The 13,183-nt window shown below is 30.6% G+C and overlaps 1 protein-coding gene across 2 annotated transcripts in view; it reads left to right on the top strand.

The window, feature by feature from the left end:
* The window catches only part of LOC136969432 (patched domain-containing protein 3-like), a 330,862-nt gene extending 319,416 nt beyond the window's left edge, over nucleotides 1-11,446 (top strand). For both annotated transcript variants that reach the window (XM_067263597.1, XM_067263588.1), the window contains exons 2-4: nucleotides 6,269-7,281; nucleotides 8,591-8,926; nucleotides 9,367-11,446. In XM_067263597.1, coding sequence (XP_067119698.1) covers nucleotides 6,285-7,281; nucleotides 8,591-8,926; nucleotides 9,367-10,682 — 2,649 coding nt within the window. In that variant the 5' untranslated portion in view covers nucleotides 6,269-6,284 and the 3' untranslated portion in view covers nucleotides 10,683-11,446. The remainder of the gene's footprint in view (nucleotides 1-6,268; nucleotides 7,282-8,590; nucleotides 8,927-9,366) is intronic.
* Nucleotides 11,447-13,183: the final 1,737 nt, after the last annotated feature.

Here is a 13,183-nt window from a genome sequence, read left to right as displayed (position 1 = left end):
GACCTGCATGTCATTCCCTTTTCAATTTTATAGATATAAATGACACAATATTCCATATCGTTAGTCTCTTCCCTTTACTCCTAACATTTTTGCTACGTTCAACTAATAAGTCACTGCTGCGTCCTACTGTGATATGGTGATCGAGTTGGCGATTCGTCTGTTCTCTCTTACTTGGATCCATCTCTATGTATTCCAAAAATTCGATTTTCATTTGTCCCTTCAATTTACTTCCTAACTCGATTCGCGTACAATTTCACGTTCTACTGTGCTGTCTAAGGTGTAACTTGATTTTGTCCCTGTTTTATTGTCTTCCCGTCAATCATCGGTGAGGATTTCTGAGTACGTAATCTCTTTACAACCTATTTTTTTAGCTCTTCTTCAGGTAACTATTACTGTATTTGAATTGAATTGGGTCAAGTCCTGTGCCTGGTCCTATACCACTTTCGCTGTCATTGTGTTTAGTTCTTTGTTTCTAAAATCTGCATCTCATATGCCATTGATAACAAACCGATACGTTCTGACAATTTCGGTCAGTGCCATCACTTGAGAGAGCAATACGAGCAGTTGTCTGAGACGCAAAATGGCTAAGAGAATCTTTTTATTTTCTACTTTAGTGTTTTTCAATCTTTTTTATCTCGTGGCACATTTGAACCAATAATTAAATTTCCGAGGAACAAAGTTCCACGGAAAAAATCGTCATTTAAAGTTGTTTCTAAGCAATTTATTGCCATATTTCTTGCCACTTAACCTAATTCTTTTTGTCTTCATTTTTTGTGAATTAAATAAAACAGCATCGTTGTTTCTTAAATAAACAAAATAGCAAAATAAAATAGCATTAGGTTACAATAACACTTATTTAAATTAATAATTAACATCGTCTTAATTTGCATTTAAAAGTGGCATGATAATTGCATTTAAAAACCTACCCAATGTCCCGCTATTTCTAAGTTAAAATACTGGTAATTCGAACTAAATATGGGCAGTTATAGATACATTTTTGATATAAAGAACATTTTATTTAAAATGAAATAACTCGGTGTTATACTCATATAATTTCGCTTATGAATATTATGAATATGAGAAGTATACTATGTATCTTTTACTATATTATGTATAGGCTACGTTTATTCATTATAACAATGAAAAACTCGTATGATTAATTTAAAGAGGTTTCAATTTTAACGTGTACTTATTGTTCTTTGGACTTCTTTCCAAAATAGTTTATTTAATAACCTTGAAAAATATTCGCGGTACACCTACATTCCTCTGGTGGCACGCCAGTTGAAAATCATTGCTCTAGTTGAACGACATAAATTTTGTGTTCAACTTCCTTCTTCCAAAAGGCTATATTTAATTGTTATTAAATTTTCCCTTGAAAAAGTAATCTATGTATATCTGGGAGATGTAAGAATGTATTTTTTCCTTCATTGGCTATCATCCTTATTTGTTGTCATCGTATCTCGTCAAATAATCATTTTCTCATTTTTTATTGCTTTTCTAAGAAAACCATGAATCAACACATGACTTAATGCAACAACTTTTCTTTATTCTACGATATGTATTTAAAACGTTTTAGTGCTCCTCTTCATCAATGATTATTTGTAATACAATTTTTGATAAACTAGCAACTAGTTACTCAACTTTCCCGCAACATCTAAAACTCATCTGTTATCATATTTTACCTTTAAAAATTTTATATTTTTAATTATTATAAAAGCTTAAGGTAAGGGTGGATTTTATAAAAAAAAAAATTGTATATGTTAATAACGAGTAAAATCGTCATTAAGTCGACCCTACTGAAGATACACACAACCCCCCTTATCTCCCCACTTCTCGACCTTTAACCACCAAAATTTAATAGTATCAATCTCCCTAATACATAAATCTCCCTGCAAAATTTCAGAAACTTTCGACAAAAAGCACAGGAATTATTAAGCTTTAAACAGGGTGAACAAAATCGTGCCACAACCCACACACACATTAACATCCATACATACAGAAATTACCCCGAACTTTTTTGCATTTCTCGACGTTTCAAGGTGTCCTTTGTCCGAAAATGTAAAATTCTTGGTTGGCTCATTTTTTGATCGATCACCATACTTTCTCTCTGTTATATATAACAGCCGAGAAAGTAAAAATTACACACTAATTCACGAATATTTAAAGCATACACTTAAGATTCATTGACCTAATTAAAGTCTGCTGAACGTATTCTGTCTGACTTTAAAAATTTAAGTTCATTAACTGAAAAGAATAATAAAATTTTATGGAAACAAAACTTAAAAATTTCAAAGTGGAGCAATTCTTTAAATTAATTTCATTTGTAATAAAATATTAAAGTTATTACTTAAAATACTTACTATGAAAGTATCTAAATATTTTTTATAAATCATTGCAAACGTTGTAAGGTAATATCTCGTTTCAACCGTTTCTAAACCCGTAGCTTACTGCTCCATTCTTTACAACCGTTTATATTACAGTTGTTATCGACTCCCTCATTAACAAATTGCAATATATGTAAGATGAATTAAAAACTGTTAAAATAGCGTTTGTCTTCGCGTCAAACTATCGCTCGTGTGCACATGCACATGCACATGCACAGCACGTGTGTTTGAGCGTTATAGCTACGTACTGTACAGTACATAATATATTTAACCGATACGTTAGCTTGCTTTCTATTCAATATTCTATTCAATATCTCAACTAAATAACATTGTAAAATAACAGCGAAAAGCATAAAAAATTTTTCTTTTATGAAAAATATTTAACTTGTCTTCCTTCGAATTCGGGTTGTCGCAGAAGCTAAAGTCATACTCTTTTCATTGGCGACAACTACTGATCACATGACTACAATTAATGTTACCAAAAATGTTTTAATCTCTGAATAAATGGGTCAAGTGTCCTCGCCTCAGGCGCGGTCTTATCCCACTTTTCTTTACATAAGTATTTGTTATCCGTTTAGTTATACACGAGTACAGTATAACTAGACGGTTAAAAGTAAATACAGTATTTCATCTTCGAAGACTATGGATTTTTTATCATTTCAATCGGAAACCTGTTTCTATTAATAAATATGTAATATATGGTTTACAGTAAGATAGTAAAACAAAATAGTAAAATAGGTTTATAGCTCATAGACATAGTACTTGACCCTATGACTATAATAAGAATATGAATATATATAATCATAATGCCAACTGATGTCATTCTATATTTGAAACATGACAACTCAAAACATTTGAACATCGAGTTATTTCCATAGCAAGTCTGGTAACCTTAGCTCCATTTATAAGGAATATTTATACATAACCTTATAAATATATACGTATGCAGTATTTTTATATCAGTTATTGGCTGTATAACAAATTGTATGTAATAGCTTTATTCATATATTTAAAAAGCAAATAAAATGTAATTTAATTTTTTTGTAATTTAGTATGCATTATGTATCTTTCTAGAGCAGCGGTTCCCAACCTTTTCTTGACCAGGGACCACTTTGATTTCATTGTTGTTAGCAGGGACCACAAGGTTTAAGAAAAATTAACTGTGTCAATCTAAAAATAAACTTTAATCAAAACTTTTAACATAAGTAATCGTTAAACTCGAGTAACATGCTTTAACAGTACTATTATAATAGAAAACATAACATTTTTAGTAAAAATTAAATTCAGTTTGTATCAATGTGGGAATAATAATTTAAAATGAATAAAAGTTTTAAATCTTTCGCGGACCATATTTTAGCTCTTGCGGGCCACTGGTTGGGAACAGCTGTTCCAGAGTCTAGAGTCTAGACAGTTAGAGTCATGGCCCCTACATTTTACAGCGGGGTCCCCAGTCCAGGATCATTGGCGATACCCCCTCCCCTCCTTCCCACTCAAACCTGAGACCTTAGTGGTGTGAGGCGTGGGACTTAACCGCTCGGCCCCGCGGCCGCTTTGGGATATGATAAGGCAGCTAAATGACAAAAAATATTATTTTCATTTACAAATTTTTGAAACGAAATTGTTCAACATTCTAGCTGAACAAATCGTTCAGCTAAATCATTTTCAATGCACAAAATTGCTAGGCTATTTAGGCTGTCCATCTTCATACCGGGCCCCCGTGAACCCGGACCCCCTGACTTATACACTTATAGCTGACAGGGGCGGAAGACCAGGTGCACTCAGTGGTATTATCTGGCTTGACAAAAAAATAATAATAAATAAATAAAAATAAAAAAAATTTAAAAAGTAAAAAATAAAGGCAGAATGTGAAGGCAAAGGCGAAAATACAGAAAATAGGATAGGAGCGGAACAGGGCGTCACAGAAAAGGGAGGCACAGGGCGTCTTCGTCGAATTTATTAAACCAAAGTAAAAAAAAAATAAAAAAATTAAAACAGAGAATAAGAGAGAAAATAACAAACAATACAATAGTAACATTGAAAATGTACCAAACGCACGCCCACTACACTTTATGGGAACGACATGAGTAGTATTTACATTATATACAATTGTGATCAATTGTTGAAGTAAAGTTTACACTACACAAATGCACTCACTGTCGTGATGATCGATAGTCAGATTCCAACACTCCAGTTGAAGCAAGGAAGTCCATGAGACTTTTAAAAAGTTTTTGATCCGTTACGAAGTTGTCCATTTCGCATGACCAGTTGAGTCCTTGGAAGAGTGCAGTCCTTAGAAGTGTTTCTCGTTCATGTGTGAAGTTATCACATTCAAATATATAATGATAAACGTCTTGTACTGAGGTGTTGTTACAGCCGCACAAGGGAGTGTCTCTGTGACCAAACCGGTGAAGATAGGTCTCAAGGTTGCCATGTCCGGTAAAATTTGTGTATTTATGTATGTGATGGAAAGATGCTTCAGTTTAAGTCTTGTCTCTATGTTGGGGATGAAGGACCCCCTGACTAGAGTCCGGTCAGCCACTACCATGTGAGGGCCGTGGTTAGAGTATTCTCGTATGAAAAATAAAATTTGGCAAGTATAATGCATGGCAGAGTGATTTTCTAAACAAATAAACATATGAATGTAATTTTAATTAATATACCCAAAGTAAGAGCTATCTCCATGCAAAAATTCAATTCACCTTGTATATAGAATTGAACTGAACCGAACAGCATATATATAAGTTGTATATATAACGAAGCAGAATCAGAACTTCTCTCTATATTATATGTGTGTGTATATAGGTGTAATATATTACATATATTACACCTATATACACACACATATATAACATGTTTTACTACATATATTACATATATGTAATATATGTAGTAAAACAGTCCGTCTAGGATATGTTGACCCCATCTTTTCCATTGTGGTCCTGCCCGAACCCATAATGAACATTCAAGACCATCTTAATGTCTACGCCTCTAAGGAGTGGAAAGAATCCAAAAATTTAAAAAAAGTATCTTTTTTAATTGTCTTATTCCCTTGGACATACATTTTCTAGTCAAGCTTAATTCATTACCTATTGTATAATCAAGTTAGATAATATAAAACTTTCAATATTTATTTAAAAATTGTTCTTATATTGTTATAAAAATATCTAACTCTTTAGTACAGTAATTAATTTTTCTTCTACCTAATGTTAGTACTGAATTTTAATTAGTTCTAATAACTTTTCCAAAAGGCTCTGATTATTTCTTATTTTATCTAGTTAATATAGGTAGACCGGAACCGTTTTATCCTAAAACATTTCACCGTAATCATTTGGCAACTTTTATTTACAAACAAAAATAAATAAATAAAATAAATAGTTTACGTTTTGTAGAAAATATGTTTTAGACAGATTTTATCGTGTAGTACACGTAACTTATTTAAATTACAATAAACAATAAATATACGTTTCAATTCTTTTATATAGGCCTATAAGTTACATACTGTATGTCTATGTATGTATATAAATATAAATTTTAGCTAATTTCGTAAATGAGAGATTTATTTTTATCCTTAATAGGAGAATTGCTATTAATATCCGAGTCAATAGGCAAAAAAGCAGGAATCATTTATTCATAAAAGTAAACAAAACAATCCATTATCCATTATTTACCCTTGTTTTTACAAGGTTAACTTCTGACAATGAATGACGTAGAAGGAAGTGTGCTTTAAATATCCTTGAATTATGAATTGCTTATCCCTGTTTTGTCATCAATATTAAAAATTTTTAAGTATAAATGTAGTTTTATTAATTTTACTTAATTGCAATTTATTTGTTTATCATTTGAAATATTAAGAAAATTTTATACTCATTTTTTATTTCTTGCAGACTTAATTATTTGAAGATGACGGTACAATGTGTCCAGAAAACTTTGAGTAAAAGATATAGACGATTTGGAGAAATAATTACTCGTTATCGTTTCTATTTTTTATTAATTCCTATTCTCATGACTCTTCTGTTATCTTTGGGAATTTTTAGATTATCTTACATTCGAGATTTAGAATATTTGTTCTCTCCTGTCAATGGAAGAGCTAAAAAGGATAAAGAAACGATAGACAAGCTGTTTCCTATGAACGTATCTGAAAATTTTGATTTCTTAAGAGTTATTAATAAGATACGTTTCGGAGTTATCATTATTATATCAAACGATAAAAAGAATATGCTTGAAGAACAGACTTTTCAAACTGTATTAAAAATTGATGAAATTATTCGTAACATTTCTATTACTTCGAATGGAGAGATAATGAATTATAGTAAAATATGTGCAAAATATTCTGGCGAATGTGCTAAAATGGATGTATTAGATTTAAAATCGCGAATTAAAAATATATCTCTGGGTAAAGACTTCATTACATTTCCAACATATTATGATTCAAAGACTTCACGCCTCATTGCTTATCCTGTGAGTTTGGGTGGTGTTATCATTGATAATAATAGTCACATAAAATTTGTTGAAGCCATTCGCTTATTTTACTTTTTAGATAATAGTAACAGAATTAAAGATAAAATCTCTGTAAAATGGGAAGAAGAATTCCTAAATACTTTAAATACAATGAAGTTTGAGGGATTCGAAGTTACCAGAATTGCATCTTCCTCTTTAGATAATGTGACTGCACGTAATACCGATTTGATATTGCCTACTAGTCCTCTTTCTGTAATTCTTATTCTTCTATTTTCTGTACTTAGTTGCATGTCGAGGGATTGTATTAGAAGTAAACCATGGTTAGGAATAGCAGCAAGCATTTCTGCTGGTTTATCAATAGCTTCTACTTTCGGACTTCTTATGTTATGTGGAGTCGAATATGCAGATATTAATATTTCTGTGCCTTTCCTTATCTTAGGTAAGATATGTTTTGGAGCTTTTTATGATAATTATATATGATATAGGTAAACATAATAACAATTTGTAAATTAAATATATTTTATGATGAATGGACAGTTTTTATTAACTAAAAATAGACTTTCTCATATGCATCTTAATTAGTATTTAGGAAAATAACATATTTTCAAACAGGAATGCTCACATTCATTTGTTTCAACGTATCTAACTCGTTCCTATTTATATTCTTACTTTATCCCCCTGTTCTTCTTTGGTACGATGCCATTTAACTAAAATATTATATTGTTTCTAGTCAACAACTTAGCAGTGATGGCTCGCAGCACGCAACATTAATAAAATTGTTTGTTTTTTGTCTTGATAAAAAGAAAAAAACGTTAATTTTAACTTAAAATTAAATAAAATATGCGCCAATAGAAACATTAAACGCAATAAAAACGATTCGCTTTTATTTCGTTTATAAGAGGATGCTTTCCCGCACCCTTTTGCGACAGCACCTCTTATTAGACCCCATGAGCCGCCAATGCAATGCAATAGAAAGGAAGATAACAAGTGAAATTAATACATTCTCATTCATTGATTAATTTAAATAACAAGGAAAACATTAATTATTATTACAAATTATTTATGTATATTCATAGGTGATATCCTGGTAAAAAAATTAAATTAATGTATTCAAAAACTACAAATGCTATTCAGTTCAAATTAACTGCAATTATTTAAGTAGCAATTAAACTATGAAATTCTGTAGGCATTCATAAAATTGGTCAATAGCCTAGAGTCTGATCGCTGCTGAAATTTCTTTCATTTGTGTCTCATGCGCTCCTGAAAGATCTACAGGTTCTCCATTGAAGACACAAACTTTATCTTTAATTGACCGTCATATTGCAAGGTCTAGCGTGTTAAATCAAGATTCTATGAGGACCATTCGATACCGCCTTCAACCTTTTCCGGTGCTCGCAGAGCTACCAATCGGGTACCAAATGCCATGTTTATTGTTTTTCTTACTGTACAACGTGCGTTAACTATCCTCTACCGAACTTGTTTCTAACAGACTGTTCAAATATTACAGTATTTTCCTGTCAGGACATACATATGCCCCACCCTGTATAATTTTTATATTTCAATATTAGAATATTAAATAGTTTTGATGATAATTTTAATAATTGGTTAAATTTCCTTGAAGGAAAATCAAAAATACGTTTTAAAAAACTATCAAATAGATTATTTTTCTAATATTAAAATTGTTTTGTATGAATACATTGTTATATGTTATTCTGATGCAATATAAATATTTTAAAATATTGTTTTAGGTATCGGAGTTGATGATTCTTTCGTTTTGATAGCAGCATGGAGGAGAAGTAATCCAAAACTCAGCGTAGAATCGAGAATGGGTGAAAGTTATTCAGAAGCTGCAGTATCTATAACACTTACTTCTGTCACTAACTTTTTATCATTTTCCATCGGTTTATCGACATCCTTTCCAATTGTTCAAATTTTCTGTTTATATGCCTCAATTGCTATACTTTTAGCTTACATTTATCAAATAACATTTTTTGGTGCTTGTATGGCTTACAGCGGATTTAGAGAAGAACAGGAATTACATCCATTAACTTTTAGAAAAATCGAAATTAAAAATTCTGATGTAGGTAAGTATCAAAATTATTTACTTTTAAACAATGGAGTACATTGAAATTCTAAAGTGCCAGAGAGTTTTTATGCATATGACCTATTTAAATTAATAGCGAGGTTGAGGCCGAAGTTTCAAACGCGAAAACGTGTACGTCGGACATTCGGCGCCGCTTTCCTGTAAGCATGAAGTTCGACAATGTCGAGCATGATTCCACTGACTTTCTAAACGTCATTGTCAAACTTCTAGGCTTACAGGAAAGCGGCGCCGAACGTCCGACGTACACGTTTTCGCGTTTAAAACTTCGGCCTCAACCTCTCTGATATTGTAAATACAGTTGCCGCTCCAAGTTGGAATATCAGTGAAATCAGTTTGGATTCTTGCCATAAATATTTTTATAATATTTAATTACGTGATGATTTTTAATTATCCATATTATGTTTAAGTATTTTTTTTTAGGTGAGCGATTTTTATCGCATACGAACGAAATCCAACATTTTCAACCTGAAGATAACAATGTAATGATCTTCTTCCGTGATTACATTGGCGAATTCTTATCAAAAACAAAAGGAAAATTATTAGTTTTAATGGCAATGTTTGTTTATCTTGGATTATCATTTTGGGGCGCTTATCTTCTGAAAGTAGGTTTAGATTATAGGAAATTATTTCCTTACGGATCCTACGAGTCAGAAATAATGAAAAATGACTTCAAATACTTTACGCATTACCCGGACAGAATACATATTGCAATAACTTCTCCTTTAGACTATTCTGATACTAGAATACAGGATAAAATAGATGATTTGCTTTATAAATTTGAAAACAACAGTCATATATCTTCATCAAGATATACAGAATCTTGGCTTAAATATTACAAAGATTTTTATACACATCATCCTCATTCGTGGTTTTTCTTTCATGGATATAATTTATCTCATAAACAAGACTTTATTGACGGTTTGAAGATATTCTTACGACTTCCTTGGGCTCGCAGGTTCAAATCTGATATATTATTTAATGAAAACGAAACAGAGATTATTGCCAGTCGTTTTTTTGTTCAGAGTCTGAACGTTACTTATGGAGAATTACAAAAACAACTATTACTGGATTGTCGCAATTATGTCGATAATTCTGGATTACCCGCAACAATACATAGCTTATGGTTTCCTGTCTACGAACATTTATCAATTATCAAGACTACTGCTCTACAGTCTATCGGTATTGCTGCTGTGTGTGTAACTATCACGACTTTATTATTTATTCCAGATTTTAGTTGCGCAGTTTCAATTACAATTGCTATTGCTTCGATACAAATTGGAATTATTGGATTCATGTCACTTTGGAATGTTAATTTAGATATGATCTCCGTCATTGCTCTAGTGATGTGTGTGGGATTTTCAGTCGACTATTCTGCTCACATTTGTTACTCGTATATTACTGCTAAGAAGACATCATCCTCGGAACGCATTAAAGAATCATTATTCGCAGTTGGTATGCCAATCGTACAAGGATCTGTTTCAACGGTATTGGGATTAGCTTCTTTAGCATTGACGTCATCTTATTCGTTTACAGTTGTATTCAAATTAGTGTTCTTAGTTATTCTGTTTGCTACTTTACACAGTATTTTTGCTATTCCAGTTCTTCTTAGCGTGTTTGATATATTTACAGACAGAAAAGATTCCGTTTCTGCAAATGATACATCATCACCATTGCAAAAACAGACAAGGACCGAAATCCCAAATCTTGGAGACACAGAGCGTCAACCACCCTCTTAAGTATTATAAGAAGATAAAAAAGAATTAAAGAAGATTAGTTCATGAACATTTAAGAGAACATAACGCACAAATTTAATGTCATTTTGCATATCGTATATAGTATTATAACCACTATAACAGGGGTGGCCAACTTTTGTGCACATAAGATCTACTTTTTATCGTAAAAATGTGTCGCGATCGACTTGTTGTCATAGGCATAGTCTAAGTGGGGAGGGGGAGTGTGAAATACATACTATGTTTATACACTGTGTTTCAGTACGAAGTGCACTCACTGCTTATGAGTCGAGTCATAATTGCATGCATACAGTTGCGTTCGGTTACAAATATAATACATTAAGTCAAGACATCGCTAGCGATCGACCAAAATTGGCTTGGCGATCGACCGGTCGATCGCGATCGACTTGTTGGCCACCCCTGCACTATAATATACTTATTGTGATAAACTGTGTACTGTGTATTTGTATAAATTGTGTATATAATTAATGAATGAATTCATAAGCTGATTAATATTCTTAATTATAAAGTCTAATTGTAAATTATCTAAAATAAGAGTTCTCAATCTGGTCATTAGCCACCTCAGAAAAGGTCATTCGATTTATCAAGGGAAGTCAATAAATTACTACGATTCGATTGGGTTATCGATGGACAAATTTAATAATAAAATATAAAAATATTTTAAATTTTATTATAATAAAACACAACCAATTTTGAATTTTTATTTATGTTTAATAAAATATTTTTCTATTAATTCTCTATTCGATATTTTATTTTTATTTTGAATCGGTATAAAAAATATAAAAATGATTGAAATCGCTGGTATAAAATACTTCTGTTAGAGCTTATGTTATTATTAGTTTATATATTTATATATAATTGGTTTATATTATTGAGTTATGTTGTTTAAGAGTAATGCCGGAAAAAATCAATAAATTAGCCTTAAATTTTGAATTCACAATTTTATTGAATATTTTAATTGAAAAAATATATTTATAAGTACGTAGCTTTTGAATTATAGAATATATAGATGCAAATAGAGATTATTTTAATATATGAAGTAATAAATTTAAGATTAAATGCTTAATAAATTATTATTTTCTTTCAAAAAAAAAAAACATTTTTGTTAAATCATATTTGCAATTTTTTATATTTTCTCATTTAATTTTGTGATATTGTTTAACAGCCTATCAATTATAACGTTATAAATAGCCAAGCATTCAAGGTAACAGACAATAACTTTTGTTATCAACGAAACTTAAAAATAAATTAAAATAGCTAATAAATTTCCTTTTATTTTTTTAAAAAAGTTTTTCTTCAATGATGAGAAGTTCACACTTCTCAGTGATGAAAGATCATTGAAGGATGATAGATTATTAAAGGATTACAACAATGGCGATCAATACTCAATAAAGGAAGATTATTTATTTGGAATGATTACCCAGTTTGAAAGTAAAAATTCAGTAGATTACGACATTTCTTTATTTTGACTCAAAGGATATGATTTATCAACTCGTAAATACAACTACATTAATAATTCATTACCCGGAAAATTTTGTCTTGACTAAGAGAAATTATGAGACATATAAATTAAATATATTATCAATTTATCTCAATACTTTTTATTATAATACAGTAGAGCGTCGAAAATCGGAATCAATTGGGGACTGGGGTTGTTCCGATTAGTCATTTGTTCCGATTACCGACTTTGTACGAAAAAATATATTAACCTGTCCGATGTTCAAATTTTTCTCCGTTGCGTGTCGCTTCGTGTTGAATTTTCGTCGATTTTAAGCCTAACGAAAATTTTATATAATAATCGAGGCTATCGTATCGTTAAAAATTATTTCTGCATTTTGTACAAACAAAATAAATATATTGAAGAATATAAAAAACACGAAAATTATACTTTAGAAGTAAATCTAGTATCAAAAACGTTCGATTCAGCACGACACAGTCCGACTGAAAATCGTTCCGATTACCGGCGTTCCGATTAACGACGCTCTGCTGTAATTAAAACTGGCTTTTAAAGATATAAATATTTATTCAAATATTAGTTATTCAAATTTATCAATAATTATATTTCATTGGTGTAAGGAAACTTACTAAGGTTTCATTATTATGTAAAATTCACTTATTTCTGTTTATCCAACTTATCTTTTTAAAAATTACATTAATAATTTATGTAGTAGACGTTAAGGAAAATCGCTAAGAGGCATTTTACAGAATTAACAATTACTTATAAATTATTTCTGACATAAAAAATAAAAACAAAACGAAAATACCTATTACCTTTCAAATGTATTTGTCAGATAATTAATTAACCGTTACAGGCGAGTGAAGAGTTTAAAATTACTTGTCTAAAAAATTTTAATTCGAAATTTATTAAGTATTTTAAGTCCAATTACATAAATTTTCTTAAGAGATATTATTATTATTTAGTTAAATTATAAATTACTTATTAAAAGTTTAACAGAATATCTTGTTATATCACTCATAATGTAAAT

The sequence above is a fragment of the Centruroides vittatus genome, unplaced genomic scaffold (genome assembly GCF_030686945.1).
Source record: "Centruroides vittatus isolate TY-2023 unplaced genomic scaffold, ASM3068694v2 contig_1035, whole genome shotgun sequence".
Lineage (NCBI taxonomy): Eukaryota > Metazoa > Arthropoda > Arachnida > Scorpiones > Buthidae > Centruroides > Centruroides vittatus.
The sequence above is the reverse complement of the archived record's forward strand: the minus strand, read 5'-3'. Positions and strand labels throughout refer to the sequence as shown.